Below are 25,195 nucleotides of genomic sequence, written 5' to 3'. Positions count from 1 at the left end.
GAGAATATGTTCATTGTAAAATGTATGTCAAGTCATTCTCTATAAAATATTTTATGTTGGTACGGTAAATAATTCTACACCATGCGTATTATAAACTGATACTGAGAAAATTTTGTTTATCAGAACTTGTAATGCATAGTGGAAAGAGTTTGACATATTGGTAATAAAGTTAGGAAAACTGACATTTACTCAACAAATAATAATAATTATTATTATTATTGTGGCATTAGGAAAGTTGTTTATTTATAAATGTGACAGCGAAAGAGTTAATATTTCGGACAATTGTATTTCATAATAAATAGACCTGATTGTTATCTTTGCTCAAAGTTCTATAGATAAGTCTGTTAATTCGTTCAGCTTTGGTTTTCTTACGCTTACTCAAACATCAAATAACTGTTCTGTAATAAACCTTTGATTATATATACACTGCTGGCCAAAATCTAAAGGCCAATGAACATGAAAAAATATGCATTTTGCGTTGTCAGACTCAACCACTTATTTGAGTAGAGCTTCCAAAGATGGAAATAAGAAAAGGGAAAATAAAAATAAAAAACTTTTAGCATTTAATAGGGAAAATGTGAACTCTATGAAGTGTAAGACCAGACTGAAACGAAACGTTAATCGGTAAACACGTAACGAAATTTAGTCATTTGTGTTCATTAGCGTTGTCAACATCTCCTACTGACATCTACTGTGTTACATTGGATAAAAATATGGCAAAGGCTAAAAAGTTGACAGAGTTTGAACGTGGCAGAATTGTCGAGCTGTAAGAGCAAGGTCTCTCTCAACGTGCCATCACTGGTAAGTTTGGGCGTAGTAAAACTGCTGTTGCAAATTTCTTAAAAGACCCTGAGGGATACGGAACGAGAATTTCAAGTAGCCGGCCCAAGAAAATTTCGTCGGCTTTGAGCAGGAGGATTCGACGGGTTGTCCGGCAAGACACCAGCCGATCGTCGAACCAGATTAAGGCCCTAACGGACGCAGAATGCAGCTCAAGAATAATAAAACGGTATTTACGAGAGAAAGGCTTTAAAAACCGTAAACGTCTTCAAAGACCATGCTTTCTTTCGCACCACGAAACAGCTCGGTTAAACTTTGCTGAGAAGCACCAAATATGGAACGTAGAAAAGTGGACGAAGGTTTTGTTCTCTGATAAGAAAAAATTTAAACTGGATGATCCAGATGGCTTCCAACGCCATTTAGGCTAATTTCATAGTGTTCACATTTTCCCTATTAAATGCATTTTTCTCCCTTTTCTTATTTTCATTTTTCGAAGCTCTACTCAAACAAGTGATTGAGTCTAACAAGGGAAAATGCATATTTTTTCTTTATGTTCATTGGCCTTAAGATTTTGGCCAGCAGTGTGTGTGTGTGTGTGTATATATATATATAATTTATTTAAGCAATAGACCTGTTGATAGGATCATAATTATGTTACAGGTTGCAACGTATGATTAATCAGATTTTAATCATGTGGATAAATCAAAATGCACTTGAAAGCAGCTTAAAGCTTATTTATTCAGTTCTCAAGTTTCATATAAACATACGCTTATAACTCAGAGTACATGTTAACCTAAATGTAATGTGTGTTAGTATGTGTGTGTTTGATAATTTATATGTAATTTTAATAAGCAATGAACTTTAATTCCTAGACGGAAGAGAAACACGCTTATGAAATTAAGAAATTGAAGAGAGAATTGAAACGAGCTAATGAGAAAGTGGCTAATTTAACCGTGCAGTTGACAACCAACGTAAGTTTTCTGATATTATCTTACAGTGTACAGCATTAACATTAACTGAAACTCGAAACATCTTTATGTGGTTTATAAACTAACTTAGCAAACACATGATAGATAACCACCATTGATAAGGGCACAAATTTAAGCATCAACATTTTCAATTTTTAGAGGGTTTGTTTCTTAGTCTGACTTGATAACTTTAGTGTTTTTATTTTCGTGGATAAATTTTATAATTACTTACTATTGCTTCTTCACGAAAAAAAAATTAACCTAAATGTGCAACCTAAATCTAAGTAATTTTAGAGAACTTATAAAGTCATACCTCCATAATACCGCAGTATATGTTTGGAGTATATTTGCTTAAATTTCTTCATGGGCAGTGTAAATTCAATTTAGATGAAAATTCTATTACTTTTGCACCATTTTACCCAATTACATAATAATAAGTACATTAATTTATCCTATTACCGATATGCAATAATATATTCCTATTTTTCTTTTTTAATATAACGCTGAAGGACAACGAGAGTCATTTTGGTTCATCTAGACTGTCTTATCCATTAAACTAAACTAAGGAAGAATAACGAACGGAAAATATTTACCTTTTAAAAAAAATTAAGAACAACATTGAATACGTTAATATATATTCGTATATACCTTTAAACCAAGAGATGGCGCTACAACTGATAAGCTTATTATAGTATTGTAAATGTTTTATAAATCCTAAGAATAATATTCCTGTGACCTTATTTTAATGTATTAATACAATGTTAAAAGTAATAAGCACTGATTCTTTTATATTTTAGGTACGCATACTTTATTACCTATACATTATAATTCTTCTTTAATGTTGTATTCAGGTCGACAAAAATTTCTAAAACCGATTGCTTATTTTCATATACCAATATCATTTGCTTTTGCTACCCAGTAGATTTTACTAATTACGAAATATAACATTTAGCTTTGATCAAATATATTAATTTACATTTGCTCGTAAATAAATATACTGTTGTTGTTACTATTCACGACGAAAGCTTGAGATAATATTTTAATGATTTAATTTAATTAAATAAAATGAAATAATTTATTGTTAATTAATGAATTACCAGATAAAAAAATAAGACATTGTTACAGGCGATTAACCTCATATATAGCATTCACCCATATTATAAAGAAAACAAGATTAAACTATTAAGTTGCTTTAATTATATTTTTAAATATAAACTATAAGGATGTGTAAAAGACTGCTGTTCTACCGTTTTTGTTTTCTGCTGGGGTGTGTTGTAATATAAAAAGTAGGTCTCTGTGCCAGCCAAGGAAAACAAGTTTGTCTTTTTTTTTTTTTTTTCTTATACTGTGAAAGAAACATGGTCTTTTTCTGGCTCAGTTGTCAACCGACATATCACTTTGTTACTATTTTCTACAATAGATTAGATGCTTCATGCGTTTCAATAAAGTTTTAGCGTTTTGTACCAGTGTTTTTATTTCGGGGTAAGGACTATTTAATGAAAATATATCTTCATACATTGTAATACTAAACATATATTTTATAAAAACTTTATGAAAAACAACTTTTTTTCTTGAGAGCTGGGTGTATTTATTGAGTAGTGTGCCCAAACTGCGAATCGGGAAATTCAAAGTTCGTGACCTATGATGCAAAAGACCAAATTTCGCAGTTTGTTCCGTAGCAATGACATTAAATCCAACTTATTCAATTAATTATACCAAGAGTTGGTTAATTGGTTTTCTCTAGTCTGTTAGTTTGGAATGAGAAACACTTTTACACAGGTAGGTCATGTATAGCTTTGCGTGAAATTTCTAAACAAACTTATTCCTGATTTAAAGGTAATTACATCTCGAACATATGGGCTACTTGAAAAATGCACAACATTAGTCAACACCCCAACCAAGGTCTTCTTTCACGAAAACAACCTAGTGCTGAATCACTCCGGAATGTGTTTCTAGTACTCTATAATATACATCTACAGTATTTACGAAGAAGAAATCACGTGTTTCTACTTACATAATAAAAAAAAACAGCGTTTGTTTTGGGTTCAGAACTTTCACATTCTTTGTCGTGACGAGTTTCAAGTAATCGTAATGATGTTTCTAGATTTACGTATCTAGTCTAAAAGTTATTACTTTGAAAGATATGTTCTACTATTTCGTAAGTATAAAGATTATTTTCAATTACCAGTGCATTAGATCAGCGTGTGACATGCTCATGACGTTATATCTGCACCCTGAGAATAGAGAAAAATAAAATTATCTGTGACAGGAAACGGACGCAAAACTGGAAAATCGTGACCACTATTGCAAATCTACATGCCCACAGGATAAAAATTTCGTGAAGTTGGAGATTACACATCGCGTAATAAAAAAATAATTCCAGTATCATATAAGGAAGAGTTCCATTATAACTGATTCACAGTTTACTAAATCATCAACAGTTTGCGTATCAGCAGAGCTATTCATAGTAATAGGAACACATGGTGCAATAACTTATCACATCATTTTATTGATATCGGTAACTAATTTTAACATCGTAAGAAAGCATTTATTTAACCAAAGGCGTTTAAAGATTTTTTCAAGATTGCATTATTTCGTGGGAGACTAGACGTAATTTATGACAAAAACTTTTGTACGCCTAACGGGTGTGTTATTACTTTTCACATCAACATAGATATAACTATACATCAAACCAAAAATGAAGTATAATTAACTGTATGTGTAGTATAAAAAAATGAATATTCAGTGAAAGCATATTAAAAAGTTGTATGATAAGTTGTTGCCTTCCGATGGCTCAACGGTAAACATGAGGTCTTATGACATTAAAATTTAGGATTGTATCCTGCAATGGGTAATATTACAGATAACCCATTATTGATCTTTGTGCTTAAAAACACATGTAAATTATTTAATTGTTGTCATTTGGGAGCTCAACAGTAAGATAAATTTGTTTACCATTGGAAGCTAAATGATGGCACATACTAACAAAATTCATCACCAGCTTATTTTAACTTTTTTACCTGAGTTACGACTGGTGGTAAGTTCTAACTTTATAATTTTTCTTTTAATATTAACTGTAATGTATTACTTGTAATATATTACTAATTTAGATTTTTTCCAGCATAAGATAATTATTTAGTAAAGTTAAAACAACTAATAAGAAGCTCTTCTTGCATTTCTTATTGTTCTATACCTATTAATTTGCAGATGATTGAATACAAAAGAGGTAAATGGTATTAGATATTGATAATTTGATTTATAATAAGTTTATAAATTCTATATAAGATGTCTAATATTATTCTCGTACATTGTACTGATAACTACTCAGAGATATTTTAAAGTAAGTTATAGTGTTTCTGAGTTATCGGTTTATGAGAGAACTTCTGGAAGTTATAAAAAGAAATCTATGAAGAAGAAGAAATCCGAATTAATTCACGAGTTGTATGTTTTAGAATTATGTTTTAATTCTGATCGCCAAATAAAACCAAAGGGGAATTTTGGAGGATAGAGACGCAAAACATTAGGCAAATTTACAATGTAATGGATCATTATTCGAACGTAAGATTAATTAATATTTTGGTATATATATATATATATTGACATTGCATTGCATTACATTTTACAGTTTCATAAGTGTTTTTTGTTTTGTTTTATTAGTCTAGACATACACTTGGAAATAATAATTTGTTGTAATGAGAGGCTTACATTTTTCAATCCTAAAGGTTCAATCTACGTAGAGGAGTCTAACAGGGAGAATTTATTTCCATGTCTGTTTCTTTTAGGTTGAATTTTTTGGATCATTAATTCGTAGTAATGATGTGAAGAAAAGGATTTCTCAAAAGGATAAATAAGTTAAACTGATCCAATGCACAGTTTATTCTTGATAATCAATAGAATGTCATTAAAATCCGGTAAAACTTGAAGACCACTGATATTTCAGATTTAAAAGAAAATTCTGGGAAAAAAGAAAAAAAAAAAGATCGTTAGCATAGGACAAGAAAGACGTTCCAGAAAGTGGAATTTAAATTGACGAAGTTGGTTTTCGTGGATTTTCACGTGTTCAAAATATATGAGTGAAAATAAACTGTAGTAGGTTTATGAGTAACATTGTTAACAACTTACAGGACTGGAACAAAACATTAACAATGAAAAGAAAAAATATTTATAACGACGGTAATTGTTCATGAGCTTTGTAAAATGTACTAAGTAGCTGTCAGATCTAGAAATATCACATGAGGTGCGGCTGGCTTAATTAGGACATTTACGTTAGCCTTATATTCATATATTACAATACATTATTGTATAAACAATAAACAACAGTCTTCGTATTATTATTATTTTATTATTTCCGACTTGAAAGAAACCTTTATGTGCACATGAGATGCACGTTCATGTAAGAGATCCTCGTGATTCTGGTTTTGCCATCCTTAGTTTTGAGGGAAGGCAATCTGTCTTTAGCACACAATGCCATATGGTTTTGTCTATTTAACTGAACATAATTACAGGATTGACTATCATTACTTTAGCTACAGAAGGTGAACGGACGTTATTTTATCACCTCCTGTGTGTTTTCCGGCAAGATGTCTCGAAAATTGCTGAATGTATTTGAACGAAAGTTGGTATACATTTAAACTATAACCCAACTTAAAAAGTGATTTAGTGTTTGGAGGATTAAGATCATAGCAAAATCACGAAAAAAAAAAAAAACTATCTGTTAACATGGAGACCGATTTTTCACTGTATGTGCTCCATAACTTAGTTGAAAATTATCGTAATTTGATAAAACTTGGAGAATGTATGTAGAATATTATTCCTCATTTCTCTTCCAAAAATTACCTGAGTTCTTTAATAACGACAGATATACACATTTTCGTATTTTTCAAGGGTCAAATATGATCAAAGCTGAGTGGCGAAGGTATACGCACTACCTAGTGCCCCTCTAGTTTCAAATGCACTCGCAGCTAAAGGTTTGGAGTATGTTAGCATCACCAGGAAGACTCGAATATTGGATTTCCCTTGAACACACCCTGTTTAATGGTGATACTTTGTGGGAAATTGTTTAAGTTCGTTTTAGAATTTGTATTAAATCAATTCTTATTTCTACTTGTACTTTACTTACTGATTTATTTATGTTTGTAGTAGGGGGTTATTTTCCCACTGTTCACTACAATTTTCACTTTTTTTGGGAGGAAGAGATTATCAATTTTGTCAATAAAAACAATTAAATATTTATAATTACCATTCAATCATCCGCAACTACTATCTTTGTTTATTTCACGCTTCTAGCAAGACTGTACTCAGTTTGTGGTTGTTTTATGGCTCATGAACTGTATAGACAAGTTTGAAATAATTTGGTATCTTTGAATTTACTAATATTTTAATGAATGATTGATCTATTGAAAGACGAAAGAGGACGAAATATGAAATAAAGGTCATGTAGTTTTCTGCCTTTCTTTTTAGTTTGGATGAATTGCTAACCTTGATTACCATTCTTTCAAATGGTTCTCTAAACTGTACCATGATTAAGTGTTCTAAACTGTACCATAATTAAGTGTTCGTTTAAACACACTCGCATACTGGTGCATTTTCAGAGATGATTTCATGATTTTTCATGATATTCAGTTTCCATTAATAAGTTGTGATTGTAAGTCAGAAACAAAATACAGATCGAAAAACTGTAACCAGTTAAGAGGTTTTGTTGAACGTATTCGAATTTATTGTGTGAGTTGGCGTCAGAATATTGTATCTCTCTACTGGGGAATATTGATGAGGTCAGTTTGACTCTTATTGACTCTTTCCCTTTACAAATTTTGTACAGTGGTTACAAGTTTATTTTTGTGGTGTAAAAGTTTTGGCTTCATAGATTTGCTTTAATTTTCTTCTGCACAAAAGGTTTGGATGACAAAGCGAAAGGACTCAATCACGTTTCACGAATTGTTGTGTGTATAGCAAAGCCACATTGGGCTATATGCTGAGCTGAGTGGGGGCGTTATAATGTTATGATCAATCCCACTATTTGTTGGTAAAAGAGTAACCCAACAGTTGGCGGTGGGTGGTGATGACTAGCTGCCTTCCCTCTTGTCTTACACTACTAAATTAGGGACTGCTAGCACAGATAGCCCTCGTGTAGCTTTGCGCGAAATTCAAAAACAAACAAACAAAAACAATAATCCGGATTTCATACAACCTTTGTAAGGTTCTTTTAACATCCTGTTTTATTCTAATAAAGCCTTCAGATACGTGGTTGTTAACTATTGTCAGTAATTGTTTTCAATGGCATAATAGTGTCCCTGGTGTTGAACACTTATTTTCGTCTCAGTTATTCTATTAAACTGTACACTTATGACTTGTTAAACACTTAATATTACTTTATTACATGTATCATGTAGTTGTGGTTTACTTTATCGACGAGTTATTTTATTATGGATTTTATACCATACAGTTGCATTCCATTATAATGTTGTTGTTTTTAATTAAAAGCAATGATCAGAAGGAATATAAGCCACATAGCGGTAGATATAACGGTTTATAACATTTAAAACCATGGTAGATATAACATAGAAGTTACTTTTTTAACATCGTGCTTAATAACCAAAACAAATCAAAAAAGAGGGAATGTGTGTAACGTGCTTTAACCTGACCTTTTATATGATTCAATATGGATTTTGTGATTGGGTAATCCGCCTAGTTTTGGTGTGTAATTACCATCTTGTTGGTATTAAGAACAAAATAACATTATTAGTTTGGCCTTACTCTTCAGTACTTTATAATATTCAACGTACGACATCTGACATAAGCACACAGTAGATGTCAAATGATTTTACGTGGTGAGTGTACATCCAAATTATATAAGTACCGGAAAGCTACCTTCAGGTAAAGTTTGTAGTTTCAGAAAGCAAATAAACCTGTATAATTAGTTTATGAATTACATGACAGACTCTTTCTCGCTTTTTTTTTCCAAACTTAAATTTTCACGCTTCACATTCTTATAATTGTAGTTTATATAAACCCGAAATATTTGCATCATTATAATTTTTCACATAATCTGTTACAAACAAGCTTTGTGTGCTGGACTGTGGGTATGCGGCTCATCATTCGTGCTCCATTACCCAAATCATGTTTCGCACTTTAGACGTTGGATCTGCTAAAAAGAGTGACACTCAAGTCCCACAGTGTTACTTTTATCTTTATCTGTTAAAATCTATAATTTCTCTTACTGTTTCTTTAATCAGACAAGAGCTGATAATGAGTGGGGGGTGTTGCCACGCTGCCTTTCTTCTGGTCTATCAGTCGAAAAGTAGAAACAGCTAACCCCATTAGTTGCCTTGCGCGAAAATTCTGAAAGAAACTGTTAAAAGAATGCCTCATTTTTTACTCTTACCCTATAAGTTTTTTAAATTCTCACTGTGTTTGAAAATCAATTTTTAATTCTTTGTTTTTATTTTGTAAGTTTTTAACTTTGTATTTCGTTAGAAAATCTGTTTTTATTTCCTTCTCTCATCCTGTAATATTTGACATTTGTTATAAAATTAGAAAATCAATGTTCATTTGTTTATACCTTATAATTACTTAACTTTGTAAGTTTTCAGAAACTTTCACTTCTCTAACATCTGAAATTTTATGTATCGAAACTTTTTAACTGTGAAATCTGTGGAAAATTCTATTTTCTTTCACTGTTTCTTTTATCTTTATCTGTTAAAATCTATATTTTCTCTTGCTGTTTCTTTTATCTTTATCTGTTGAAATCTATGTTTTCTCTCAGTATTACTTTATCTGTTAAAAATCTATTTTCTCTTTTCTTTCTCACCTTTTAACTAAGAGTATACAGAGTTAAAATTCTATCATTCTATAAACTTGTAATTTGTTTGAATCTTTTTTTCATTATAAACGAAAGATTAGCTTCCAGTGAGCATTCGTTTTTGGTTTTATTTTCAATTTTTCGTCTTGCATCACTTTGCCTCATTTTAACATTTTATAAGACATTAAAAATTCGGAAGTATTCTTCAATGTTAAGACTCCTTATCAATAAAAGTGTTAATACCCATACCAGCCGTTCTGAGATACATTTTTATGACTCTTTAACTTAGCATTTTGTTAGGCATATTTCTTCTTATATTATTCTCTGACATTGTAACTTTTAGTTTATTAAGTAATAAAGAATGTTGTACTTCACTTATGGCTCGGCGGTTAAGACACTGGACTAGTTATTTGAGGGTCGCGGGTTCGAATCCCCGTCAAACCAAACATGCTTGCACTGTCAGCCGTGGGGGCGTTATAATGTGACGGTCAGTTCCACTGTTCGTTGGTAAAAGAGTAGTTGGTGGTGGGTGGTGATGACTAGCTGCCTTCCCTCTAGTCTAACACTGCAAAATTAGAGACGACTAGCGCAGATTGCCCTCGTCTAGCTTTTCGCGAAATTCAAACCAAACTTTACTTATATTTTAATTTTGTGCGACACCTGCATCTTTTTTTATCATTTGGTTGTCAACTGTGCAGTCTTTTAGCCACCTAAATATTTATTTTCTGGTTTTATGGCGTATCGAATGTTGTAATCTGCTAGTTGCAAGATATTGTGCAAGATAAAAAATATACATCACATTTTTGTCTTAATGTATCCATTTAGAAGCCTGAGGTAATACGGTTTTATATATAATTCATTCAGTGTTCTGGCATTCAAATGTCGGTGTGAAGAATAACAAACACATAATAATCTTTATTTTACGTATTGAGTAATTAAAGTAAATTTGTTTTGTTTTTTACGAACATGAAGCTCAGAAATAATCACGTTAAAAAGTTTACTAATTTATTGTAAAATAAAGTATTGTGATTAGTTTTTTGTTAAATATTTCAAAACGTGTTATTCGAAATATCGTGCTCCAGATCTTCAGATGTTTCTTTCAACCCGTGGGTTGAGTAAACGCCTGGGTTTGTGAGATCTCGGGCCTTTTAGTAGCGAATGAAGGAAGTGTAGTGTTGTGGCGCTAGCAACTAGTTTAGTCTCCTTTCTCCGTAGTATATCTCCTCCTACGGATCAACAGGATTATTGTGGCGCATACCTGTAATGCGTGGGCATTACATGGGCTCAGGTGGCTCGAGCCGTTTGTGATTTTGTTGGACAGTGCACCGCTTGTAGAGTTTGAAAATGCTCTCTCAGCTGGCGTTTAAAAACCCTGCTGTTCTGATCATTAAAAGTCACAGAATATTTGTACGCCTACATATTTAAAAAATACAATCTTTTTAAACTACTGCTGAAAATTAGGTGATTACTTTATTTCAAAGTTATAATTTAACGAATATTAGAAAAAGTGAATGTAAACTAAATCGAGTGTGATTATTTTATAAAATTCTTATACTTTTCAAAACTTGTGCTGGCTGCTCAGAAGGTTTGGGTAACGTGTGTGAAGATTACGAGCCATGATCCTTGTCACGTGCTTCTGCTGTAACGATTAGTAGAAAACGTGTTTTTATAATGCTGTATACGACAGCATTATTCCTATTTTCTCCCTCTCAAGCCAAACGATTGATTTTCCAAACGGGAAACTTTCAGTGACACAGCGTCATTTGTGCGCTGCTAAATTGACAGACGTTAGTGTGTGGATCCTACTGCTTCTGGGTTAAACTCTCATCTGACCTCGGGCTTCAAAATACCACATGTTACTTTACTGAGTTAACTGGCAGGGTAGAGCTCGACGTCTGTGAAATAAGGGAGATGTAACGCTATCGTATACAAGAAAAAACAACAAAAGGAAAAGGGCTGATTGTGTGAAGTACGCCACGTATATAAAGAAAACATTGTTTCAAGTTTAATCATTACATATTACTTATGTAGCTTGAATAGTAAATACTTATGATCGTTGGGAGTAGTGCAGGTGTGAGGTGTTCTACAATGCTGTGTGACCTCAGGTGTATAGAAATATCGTTCCTTCTGAATATGACTTTAATTCACTACATCACCATCATGCACAGACCCATTATCGTGAGTTGGAGATTGTGATTGGGTTTCAGTAACTACAAATTATTTATTTCATGCTTGCCACTCAGAACAACTAAATTATCTCATAAATCCTCGTATTGCTTGTTTTTTTGTCACGTGATAGTGAATTAATTTGCTGACGAAGTCCACTTGCATGTGCATCTGCTGCTATGCCTTACTCTCGACACAGTTTCCTTTTACTTCATCCACTTCGGAAGCATAACATGGGTGTTAATAAGACAGATTGTGCTGAAGACAATCGAACACTTCAACAACATCCAAGACTGTCGAAATCCGAGATAACTTTGTATACAAGCCCTTTCAATGGATTGGAGTATTATGGTCTGGAAAAATTGGAGGATTTTTACTTCCAAGAGAAACAGGGCTCTTTCCCTGATTTTTACGGCGGCTATCCTATCCCGCAGTATGGAATTTCGAACGATACCCACTCAGACTATGAAAGTGTAGCAAGTGAAACTGTTAGTCCCTCAGAGTGTGGAAGTGTCTGCACTGCTCTCACTTTCAATAGCAGTGGTAGTGGAAAGGTCAGTACTTCTTCCAGTGAAACTATTTCTGATATTAACATTAGTGGAGTTGGAGAAAATTCTAAACTCTCCCTATTCGAAACAAATAGCGAAACTGACGTTTCTAATGGACATTTACGTGAACTTCAACGCTGCTATCGAGACAATTTTCACAGCTCCGGCCCCCTATATCGGTTGAAATTTCATTGTAGCGACCAAATGGAACCGCTGTGTGAAGCCGAGGATAATGTCCAGTTTCAACCTGGTAAAGAAAGAAATTGGCATGATCGAAAAATACGGCATAAGTCATGCCCTATGTATCAGGCAAGTGAATAAGTATCTGTTAAAACATATTAAATAAATGTTGAAACACATGTATCTGACTTTATTTCTGAGAAATAATTAATTGACTGGTGATGTAAACTAGAGGAAGTAGTTATCCGAGACACTAACAAGGTAGTCATTCATTTTGTGATTAGGACTACATTGCAATTCTAATAATTAAAATCAAACCGTAAGATGTTAATATCTGTATGTATAAAAAACTTTAACTGTCGTTGGTAAATAAGTTGGATTTAATTACATCAGTTAATTTCCCCCCAGTGACACAGCGGTATGTCTGCGCACGCACATACCACTAAAAACCGAGTTTCGATACCTGTGGTGGGCAGCGCACAGATAGCCCACTGTGTAACATTGTGTTTAATTCTAAACAACATCAGTTAATTTTTACATTGGTGATGATTGTGGATTATTTAACATAAAGACGCTACTTTGGTTCATTAGGGTATTTAAGTATTTCACAAGCTGTTTTATCTGTATGACATTCAATGATTTCATAGAAACAGTGCTAAAGTTTTTGTTGTTTCTTTGGGATCAAGCGCAAAGCTACGCAAGGGGTTATATGTGTTCTGCCCGCTAAGTTTTTGGTTTTTAGTGGTGTGAGTCGACAGACATTCCGCTGTGTCACTGGGGGGCGGGTACAAAAGTAATAGTCACTCTTCATTTTCCTTGTTTAAAAACAATAAAAATTAAAGAATAACCATATTTTGAGCTTTGTTGTTCAGTTCTTTAACATTTTGTTCTCTTTGCCAATTACTTTTTAAATATTTGTTTAATGCTTAGACTCCACAGATATACCATTAATCAATTAATGGTAGTCAAAATCAAATAGGTAATACGTTTAACATCTCTTTGACAGGATATAGTCTCAAAAATTGTGGAGAAAGTACCTGTATGCATAAACACCAATCACATATGTTACGTATGCATATATGGTGTCCAAGAACTTTAGAAACACTCTTGAAAAATCATACCAAGAAAACTAGGCAGTTGCCCCTCCAGACTGGACTGTCCCCAACAGACACGATGAAACATTCCCCAGTCAGTTGTTCATCGAGTGGGGAGGTCCAATAAGCTAGGCCCACGTTCTCTGGACATTACGCCTAGTTTGTTTCTCATTTCGTTAATAACGAGGCTTTTTAAGGACATGGTTTACGTTAGTAATGCTGAGAGTAATGTTGCGTCAAAATGTACAAAAACCATTCACAAAGGTAACTTATTCCTGCAACGTTGGGAACACCTTAGCGTGAGACTGACCATTTTATGTGTGATTTATGATGCACATTCTGAACTATGGTGAATGTAAGTTATAAAAACAAAAAAGTAAACATGATTCTTGCGCGTGCAACAAACTATGTGTCTCTATGTTAAATGGATTTCCCCGCATACAGTTTTAACTGTTTCTAAAAATTCATGGACACCCTGTGCATATGTTATCTTACTTTCTTATTACAAGCATATCTTCGTTTACGTTCAACCCTTGTACGTTTCCATTTAACTTTACTTAACTAATGTTTCTTCTTCCCTCTGATATTTATTGTCTATTTAAAATGGTGCCAAAAATGTATTACATATTTTTCAAATGTTAATCATTTATGTTTTACACGCTAAAAAGGGAACACGTGAAAATGTGGTTATTTCAGAAGTTTAAATTAATTCGTAATATTTTCATTAAGATGTTTGCTGGCATATTGTGTAAATTTATCATAAATCTGAAATTATTTCTTCACAAATAGCGAATGTACCACAGTTTGCACATTTTAATATATATATATATATATATATATATATATATATATTATATTTCTGTAATAGCAATTACGTATTTATGAAAAATAAAATATATCATTGTTTATTGCTTTTGCAGGTTTAGTGTAACTTTTTGTAGGTTTATTCAACAAATCAAATGTATTTCTAGGCTGTCGCATATGGATAAAATAATTTTAGTATCTTTCAATTTTTAATATATTATTTGTTTTAATTGCTACTAACAAATTAAATATCAATATCTATTTAGGCAAATAATAAATACAAAGGGTGCAATCTTTTTTTTACTCACCCCCCCTTCATCAGTGGGTTCACACCGCTCGAAACCGTGTGCTTTGAGCTTAATTTCAAACAAACTTCATTTACGAGTCGCTTTTTTCAAATGTTTTGTGGCCTGAGATGGTCTCGTGGTTAGGTTGTTCGACTTGCAATCTGAAAGTAGCAGATTTGAATACCTGTCACCGAACTTGTTCATCCTTTTAGCTGCGGTGGTGTTGTAATTTGACTGTCAATCTCAAAAGTACAACCCAAGAATTGGCGGTGGATAGTATTTACTAGCTGCCTTCCCACTAGTATATTACTGGTAAATTATGGATGGTTAATGTAGATAGCCCTCGTGCAGCTTTTTACGAAATTCAAAAGTTATTCTTATTGATTTCAAAACCTCCGGACGGTAGCGCCGAATTAAAACATATTTTAGCTCTAGCCATCCAGTGACTTTCAAATGTATTGATATTTTGATTATCTTTCTGCATAACATAACAATCATATTTGCGTAAACTCCAACGTCCTCTTCAAATTACTTAGGTAGGATATTAAATAATTGTACTTCAGAAAAATATCGTAGTGGTAATAGCATAATTGGCCCAGCATGTCCAGGTGATTAGAGCGCTTGACTCATAATCTGTAGATCGCAGTTTCGAATTCCTGTCACACCAAATATGCTCGCACTTTTAGCCGTAGGGCCGTTATAAATCGACGGTCAATCCCACTATTCGTTGGTAAAAGAGTAGCACAAGAGTCGATGGTGGGTGGTGATGACTAGCTGCCTTCCCTCTAGTCTTACACTGCTAAATTAGGGACGGCTAGCGCAGTTGCTTTCCTGTAGCTTTGCGCGAAATTCAAAACAAACAAATTGTATAAATTGGAGCAGTTATGTACTCATTGCTGTATCGTAAATTTGAGGGAAGTTCAGTTCTTAATAATTAAAAAAACGGTATTTAAAATGTAATGTCTCTAATTTCATCTATAAATGAAACATTGGATGTGATTCAGGCTACAACCTCAACCTTTCAACAGTATACAGAATGTTTGAAAGAGGGATTCTAATTTCTGATATTAAAAGACAGTGCATATTGTGAAAAACGTGCTAATGCTGCGAGTTTTGGGTGTGTATGATAATTTCAAACCAAAATATACTAATGCTTCATCTAAAGAATGTCGATTGTGGCGAAAACGTTAAAGGAAAACGGACGATAGTGTGTCGTGCGGCCAAAACAACCAGCAGGATCCACTGTGTTATTAACATCGGCGATTTTCCGTTTCCTGTATCTCGGACTGTGGTAACTTAAACCGTGTCACATATTTTCAATCGATATGATCTACTCTGGACCCTTACTTCACAAACCAAGAAGTATACGATATGTTAAATCTTTCATTTTATCTGACTTTTTTTTTCCACCGAAAGTACTGAAACTTTTCTGATAGGAAAACATATTTAATTTGTCTGGATGTTTTATTTCAAAATTGTAACACTTTCTAATCTACAATTACATAAAAAATTTAGTCAAAATATAAGCCATATATGCAAAGGACTTTAACAAAAACATTCAGTTTTGACTAAACTGTTTGCTATTATTCTATAATTGTTATTACAGCTTCATCTATTTAACTTTTTATAGTTTTTTTCATTCCAATTAGACTGATTTAGAGCAGCAAAAATATAGGATGAAAAGACGTGCAGATACCCAAATATTGATTGGGCCAAGAAACTATATTAGCATTTTCTAGCTTAAGTTTTCAAAAAGAATCATACGGGTAGACGATTATTATTGATTATGCATTGTCGGCTTTTAAGCATAAATTTGCTATATGTTGTTAAATTATCCTAATTAAAGAGCGTTTAGCGTCACGTGATAATAGTTTGAGCAATTAGTGTAACTAATTTTATTGGTACAGCTGTACCGAGTGCATGCTGGTGATAAAAAATAAACCGTTAATCTAGATTCCATGGCGTTGCTATAAAATAAGTTTCTAATTCATACGTTTAGAGAGGAAAACTACCATCATATATTTTAATTAATTTGGCTGGTTCTGTAAAGCTTAGGTTTGTTTTGGATAATAGGGTTGCGATTCTCAAGCTAATGTTGGTTACTATCGAATGTCACTTTCATTCCTGCTGTGGTTTGTTGGAGTGTACTGATAAAAATCATATCTAATCAAAAATACTTTAGATGTGAAAAAACACGTGCAACCAAAAATGATTGAGCACATAATTTAAAGAAATGAAATTACCTTTGGTGGCCAAATTAGTAACTAGACTTACAGCATTGATAAGAAGTTTAGAGCAAATATTTGCTCATTACTTAGCTAGTTCTGCGGACTTACAACGCTAAAATCCGGGTTTCGATACCCGTGGTGGGCAGAGCACAGATAGCCCTTTGTGTAGCCTTGTAATTAATTCTAAACAACTTAGCTAGCCCACGTGTTTTGTTGTAAATACGATCTTGCCACAAGTTGAACAAACACTACAAAATGCATTACAAAAAGTTATTTTACGTACAACATGAAAACAATATTTTTTAGTTTATTTGGTCATCTCTTGTAAGTGATTCTTAATTAGAACTTCGAGTTGTATATATTTTTATGATACGTTGAAATCTGCGTTTTTATAGCGCCTTATTTATTGCCTTATACACGATCATACGTCTGACCCTGCGATTTATGAATTATAATGGTATATGCAAAGAATTTGAGGATGTGTGTGTTTTATTAGAGCAAAGCCACATTAGGCTAGCTTCTGTGTCCACCGAGGGGAATCGAACCTCTGATTTTAGCGTTGCAAATCTATAGGATGAAGGTGAGGCTGAAGGGAAAATATATGAAGACCTACGTTTTCATAAAATATTATTACAAACGTTTTGACTAATTTAATAAAACATATCTAGCCTAAATTGGTAAGCATCAGTACTGGCGTATTGTGACATTTTTATAATATGTTTAAGTTGTATTTGACACTATAATGTTCATATGTAATACGATTTAATCTATAATTGTATTCGTATTTTCCGTATATTCAAAGAGCTTCTTCTAACCATGGAAAAAAAACACTTAAAAATATGTAGACAATAACATAAATTCCCAAGTCGATTGGGTTTTGAACGAGAAACTTCCAAGGAGAGTCGCGTTCTGTAACCTTTGTGACACCAGTCTTTGTAACCAAATCTTAACGAATAATTAAAATCCATAATTTAAACTATCATGTTATTCTGTTTATTGTTGTTTCCCTAGTATTTTAGACTTCTCTCTGAACATGAGTTAATAATTAGAAAAATTATATAGATTTCCTATTGGACTGAAATGTGAGTTTTCTGTTTGAAATAAACCATTGAGCCAATTTTAACGTTACCAGCAGAGAGGAGAGCATTATATATATTGTTTGATTTTGTTACATCTCGTGCAAAATTATAGGTAAAGAAGCTAGTTAACTCCTGGGCTATTGTCACCGAGGAATTGAATTGATCATTGCGTTATAAAGACCTTGGGTATTTCAGTACGAACATGTTTGGCGACACAGTTTGACACTGCGATCCACATATTGCGAGTCGACTTCCTAACATCCAAACATTTATTCTCATTATTTGGTTCAGACCTCTTATGGTCGCTATTTCTGACTATCTGCTTATCCACTTGTCAGTAGTTTGTCTGTAGGGACAGCTATATCTGAACCTTGTGGCCATTTAGCTCATTTATGTACGTGCCTAAGGTATTGTTTAGGTTGAAAATACTGGTAGAATTGTACAGGCTTTTCGACTGGTTTCATTTCGAATTGAAAGATGATTGACTTCTTAACAAAATAAAAGCCTGGTGATTGGTCGAACATATGCAAATGATTTAATTTTACTAACGTGCTTGTTCTGAACTTGGCCCGGCATAGCCAGGTGGGTTAAGAATGTGCGACTCGTAATCTGAGAGTCGCCGGTTCGAATCCCGGCCGCACCAAACATGCTCGCCTTTTCAGCCGTGGGGGCGTTAAATTGTGACGGTCAATCCCACTATTCGTTGGTAAAAGAGTAGCCCAAGAGTTGTCGACGGGTGGTGATAACAAGCTGCCTTCCCTTTAGTCTTACACTGCTAAATTAGGGACGGCTAGCGCAGATAGCCTTCGTGTAGCTTTGCGCAAAATTCAGAAACAAAAAAGATGTTCTGAACTCCACATATTCCTGATTTCCAACTATGTGAAATTGTCATTGCACTTATTTTTTGCATTATTAAAGTTTATTCTTTGCAATGTCAATGTTTACAAACTTTCCGAGAATTGAAGCTAGATACGAACATTAAGTCAAATAGTGCCTGAATTCTAAACCATTATTTCGAATTTTTCCGTTTCTCTGTGATTGACAGTGGCGCTTTTATGCATTATTACTTTCTAGATTTTTTAGTCATCATAGTTATAACACACATGTATGTTGCACTTCAATTTATTTCTTCAGTTTTCCATTGTACTCGAAGCATCATTTGTGACATACTTGTAAGTTTTACTGTGCATGACCTTGACTACTTATATGAAGCTTCAGAGTTTTGGAAACACCTGTGACACACATACAGAGCTCAATACACACACCTGAAACAAACAATGCCAAGAATTGGGCGTATCCCATTTACACATCTCTGTCAGATACTCCTCCATTGTTCATCGAAAAACTTCAGAAAACACGTGTTCTGGGATATCACTGTGGTAATTAATCAGTAGCCCACATGAACATTTCTTTTACTTTAAAGCATTAGCAGTTTGATTATATGCATTTATAACGTAGATGTACCTTCAAGCAACTTCCACGGAAGTTAAGCATAGCTTACTTTCATATTGTCGTTTTCCAACATTATAATGTGATATTCTGTAAAAACTGGCCACTGCTATTCTTGGAAGAATTTTACAATCTTACAAACTTAAGATTTATAGAAAAGCAATAATAGTACACCTATTAATTAAGATATGATGTCCATTATTTAACAGAAAAGAGCAACCATACATTATGTGGCTGCATTTTCAGTGATATCTTTTACTTATTCAGAAAAGAGCGATCCCTGCATGCTAAACAAATGTAACAAAATTAATGTATCTTTGCTTGCTGTGAAGTAATCAATTCTTTGCTTGGCTCTCGAGCCCGGCATGGCCAGGTGGATTAAGGCGTTCGACTCGTAATCTGAGGGTAAGAGAGTAGCCCAAGAGTTGGCGGTGTGTGGTGATGACTAGCTGCCTTACCTCTCGTCTTACACTGCTAAATTAGGAACGGCTAGTGCAGATAGCCCTCATGTAGCTTTGCGCAAAATTCAAAAACAAATGCTTGGCCTTCTACTTTTTAATGGTCGATGGTCGAATAGAGATCTTGCCAGTTACCTATCTGTAATTGCAGATATAAATGTTTGCACGAGTAGAATAAGATGCGCAGAAGTGGACGCAGTCCACTCGTAACTTCTTGAGAATAACCGCTGAAAAGATATAGCTAAACCGAAAGGTTTGTGATAGCATCGACCTACAAGCAGTGGAATAAACAAAGTGGAATCAACTGTGCTCTTTACAGATGAATCAAAGTTCTATTGTTTGTCATCATTAAACGTTTTTTTCGATGGCAGAAGGAGCAACGGTATCATAATCAACATACATCTGTAGTGAAGTATAATGGAAGATTAACAGTGATCTACACAACTTTATGGTCCTAATTACTTAAAAATATAGGCAGATTGTTATCCGACATGCCACTCCATGAAAATGACTTGCCGGCTGAGGATTCAGTGATTCCAATTGTATGATAACTGTAGCGATACGAGGCCGACGTAACATAGACCTGATATTGGCACTCTTGACACTGCATAGGCATATGTTAAAGTTGAGGTAAAAAAACAACTGAACATCTTGGCTCAGTTGTGGTGAGTAATACAAGACACTTTGAGCAATAGTTGAATACAATAATCGTAAATTGATAAACTGTATGAGAGCATGAAAACAAAGTGTTAATGTCCATACCAGCCGTTCTGAGATACATTTTTGCTTCAAGTGGGTTTCTCGTCATCAAGAAAGGCTTACATACGTTGTACTATTGCGTTGTACAAGTTATTTGATATTATTTTGTATTTTGTTTTATAATATTTTTGTATCATTAAGAGATTCGCTGTTTAGTTGTAATTACTGATCGACTGTGATTTCTTTAGGTGTATCGCTTCTGTTTGTTCATATATACAATGTCATAAGTTGATTTTGCCGCTACGATATTGAGTCGGATTGTCGCGACCCGGGATGGCCAGGTGTTAGAGCACTCGACTCAGAATCTGAGGGTCGTGGGTTCGAATCTTCATCACACCAAATATTTTGGCTCTTTCAGCCTTGGGAGCGTTATTATGCGACGGTCAATCCCCTTATTCGTTATTAAAAGAGCAGCGGTGGGTGATGGTGACTAGTTGCCTTCCTTGCGAAATGAGGAACGGCTAACGCAGATAACGCTCGTGTAGCTTTACGCGAAATTCAAACAAACCTAAGTAATTACAGAAGAATATTTGTAAATGTTAAAGAATGTTATACATCACTAAGTAGGATAGTTTTTAACCGTGCCAATAATATAAGCTTAATCTTTCCATGGTATATTTTTATATGGGGGTGAGCGGGTCTTTCGGGTTCTCTGTGTCCAGGACCCAGTTTTTTGTTTTTAACCATGCTCTCTCTCCAAATTTCTTCTGTCTGCCGTCCATGGATTATCAAGGCTTATATATTTATTAAAAACAAATTTCTATATTCATAAAAGTAACTTATATTTTCAGACTCAACTTGGTTTTAGTTTACGATTTATTTACTTTTTTGAAATAATATAAAGGACTTCCGCCACATCCTTGTGTATGGCTCATGTACAAATACATGCGTTGTGACTGTAAATTGACATACATTGGCAAAACGCCATTTGATATCTAGAATTTGTAAGCACTTAAGGACATTGATTAGAATTGGTCTTAACCTAGTAAAACACTGTCACTCAGCTCTTGGAGAAGCCACGATTAATAACACATCAATATCCAACTTTGCCATCTTTACAAGTGGAGATACAGACCTTGAATATCTTTCTCATTAAATCAAGCTTTCTAATTGCGAAAGACCACCGTGGTCTAAGTAATCTACAGAAAGCATTCCAACTAAAACTGCTATAATTAATATAATGGCAAACAACAATCAATGTGTACTATAAGCATCCATAATTCCAACTTCTAATTAGTTTTGTGCTTTTTATGTATAAACGTGTTTGCTTTACTATTTTTATTAACTAGTAGAAACGCCGCTTTGAGGGTGTCTGTTTATGCTGGTAATTACTTATAGTATTAATGCCTCATTAAAAAAAATTATGGAAAGTGGACACTTTCTGAACTAATATATTTTTACTGGGAAATACTGCACGGAAAAACTGTTCAAATTGTGCTGATATAAACTGCAACGTGTTTATATATTAAAAGTGCTATCACTTATTGAAAAAAAGGTTATTTATTTTCAGTACCACGTTTACAAATTACATCAGTAAAATGTATTTGTTTTGTTCGTTTGTAATTAATCAAAAAGCTGCAAAAATGGGCTCTCTGCTCACCACGGTATCGAATCTCTGTTTCTAGCGTTGTAAGTCTGCATATATACCACGATGCTACTGGGGGGAGGATATTCAAGATTCATACAATTAATAAAATAACTACGGCGTGTGCGATAATCATTTCATTATTACAGAACCAATTGTAAATAAAACTGCTCTCCTCACAAGAGCACAAACTTTCACTAGGACTGTACAGGATGGTTTGATGTGTCCATCAGTGGCACAGCTGTATGTCTGCAGACTCGCATATGGCCTGCCAGGTAGCTTTATGCTAAACTTAAAGCTTTTGGACCTGGCATGGTCAGGTAGTTTGGCAATCTAAGTGTCACGGGTTTTAATTCCCGTCACACCAAATATGCTTGTCATTTCAACTGTGGGTGCGTTATAAGTGTCTGTCAATCCCACCATTCATTGGTAAAAGAGTAGCACAAGAGTTGGCGGTGATGACTAGCTGCTTTCCCTCCGGTCTTTCAATGCAAAATTACGGACAATAACGCACATAGCCTTCGTGTAGCTTTGATCAAAATTCAAACCAATTTTAAACACTCACAGTGTAACATTTATTTGTGATGCCATTTAACAGACGGCGCCATATCGTATTTGTTATTGTGGACATATACTTAGAGAGATACGTATATACGCGTTACGTCCACTTAAGTAAGATTAGTACCAGTGTTTTAACAATATTCATTAATTCACTTCATCGTTTTATTATACATCTAATACTAATTATTGCCTAAGCTTCATGTTCTCAAACGTCATTAACAATTTACCGAATTTACAATTGATATATATGTTAAAACATTCTTTTCTTAAGTCTCCGCTGTTTATGAAACAACTGTTCTGGCACGTTTAACAACAGCACCCCTCGGTGGACTTAGCAAATAGCCAGATGTGGCTTTGCTATAAGAAAACACACACACACTCAACAACAGCATTGTCTTTATTATTACATTTCGTATTTCACGTTATGAATATGTCCCCCGCTGGGAAAACAGTAGGTCTACGGATTTACGATGCTAAAATCAGAGGCTCGATTCCCCTCGGTGGACACAGCAGATAGTTCAGTGTGGCTTTGCCATAAGAAAACACACGCGCAAACGTTATGAATATACCGTTACTGTCATAACTGTTAAAAACAAACGCGGAAATGTGACAATAGTGAAACTCAGTTTCCTCTCTAACCAACACTAAAAGACTTTTTAACAGAACCGTGGGACTGTTATGGAACGAGTATTATTATACTGTATATGGAATACATATGTGTATTTACATAAGATATTCGAAAGTTACCATTAAATCGATTGTACTTTGCAAGTTGAACACTGCTTGACTCAAGAAAAGTAAAATATCAGTTTCATTGTGCACAAGTAAGATCTACGTCCAAGATTTTTTTACAGTTGTACAATCAGTACGTAGCTGCTAAATCGCGATATCCAGCAATTTTGTTTTGTTTACGGTGAAAGAATGAGCGGTGCATGAAACGCTACTGCTGATTAGTCAGTTTTCACAAGAGAATCTAATCACGTGCTGCGTTTCACATGGTTAAAATTATTCTCACGCACGTAGTTCTGCGTGATTTTGTACGTAATATAGACAACAGCAGACGACATTTTTATACTATACTAACTTGTACAGCAGATATTTGTGCATAAATGTGTACAATGTTGAAAAGTTGAAGAGAGAAAAAATATTGCACACAGTGCTGGGTTTCAATATGAAAAACATTAGGAATGAAAATGAGATAAGCATAACCAAGTAAAAGTAATAAATTATTAATGAAGTTAGTCTGTCAGCTTGATTGATTCATCTAAATTATGTTTTCAATGGACATAGGGAAGAAGTAGAGGGTCGAGGGCGGGGTACATTAAAGTACATGCCAGATTTGGGGCAATTGGTCCAGCATTTCACCGGTTATAAGTGGATTGGCATTCACTTTATATCGAATAATGGTTTAGATATGGGTTGGTCCAAAATTATCTTTTCTATTTTAAAATTTAATTATCAAATAACTAATAAAGTACAACTATACAGTTTTTAACTCTTGTAACCCAATTCTAAACAGTTCTTATTAACATGTCAGGAGTATGTGTACCATTAGTGGGTGTCAGCACGTCTAACCGATATTCAGTTTCAGTCCACATTTGCTGCAGCATGTCCACAGTTACAACGGCGTCTGTTATCCTGCTCTTCAGCTCCGTGATGTTTGCTATAGGTATGCGATACCCAGTATCCTTAACATACCCGCATACTTTCCTGTACTGACATATGTAATTATGCTGAGCCACAGTTACTAATTTAGCATCTGCTAGCCAAAAGTAGCATCAAGTTTCTTCTTGCCATTTTACCACAACAATAATACGTGAGTGAAAATACAACCAAAAACAATAATATAATAAAACATAATAATAGATGTTTAAAATTGCATGGTTGTATTTCCTTAGTTAGTTAATTATTAATTTTTAAAATAGCAATGACAATTTCATACCACCCTGTTTTCTCACTAACTTTTAAAGCTGTGTCTGGGCATTTGAGAACAGAAACGAGGATAGCGATTGAGAAGTACTGTGATTGGTTAAAATCTTATGTTTGCATAGTTATGACGTTTTTTTGTTTACCAATTACTGTTGATTGTTGTCTGAAGTGTTCCTTATGACTCAATTCCACAGTAAATGAAGTTCGGCCTAAATTTTCGTAGTAATTTATAGGTCACTGCAGTCTCGTTTACAGAGTTGTGTAAAATTTCCTTTACTGAACGTTTCTATAGCTGTCTGTAATTTTTAGTACAAGATAAAATCTCTTTACAAAGAAATCATGTTTTCCTCCCATTTTTCATGTTTGCAGACTGCAGTACTGGTACCACTGGCTGTTCTGGTCCACCCTTAATTGTCTTATATGAAATAACCATAAGAGTAGGATAACAAATGTCGGTCCTAGTTGTCGGCTTGATGTTACGACGGATAATGCCTGTGATAATAGCACCCAAATATACTGGGG

General features: G+C 34.0%; 1 protein-coding gene across 4 annotated transcripts in view; it reads left to right on the top strand.

Moving 5' to 3' along the window:
• LOC143237656 (neuron navigator 2-like) overlaps positions 1–25,195 on the top strand; it is a 120,972-nt gene that overhangs the window by 47,141 nt on the left and 48,636 nt on the right. For 3 of the 4 annotated variants that reach the window (XM_076477146.1, XM_076477149.1, XM_076477148.1), the window contains exon 5: positions 1,653–1,751. The exons of the other annotated variant lie outside the window; for it this stretch is intronic. In XM_076477146.1, coding sequence (XP_076333261.1) covers positions 1,653–1,751 — 99 coding nt within the window. The remainder of the gene's footprint in view (positions 1–1,652; positions 1,752–25,195) is intronic. 4 annotated transcript variants of the gene reach the window in all.

This window comes from Tachypleus tridentatus, chromosome 13, assembly GCF_004210375.1.
Source record: "Tachypleus tridentatus isolate NWPU-2018 chromosome 13, ASM421037v1, whole genome shotgun sequence".
Taxonomy (NCBI): Eukaryota; Metazoa; Arthropoda; class Merostomata; order Xiphosura; family Limulidae; genus Tachypleus; species Tachypleus tridentatus.
This window is presented reverse-complemented; position numbering and strand designations above follow the sequence as displayed.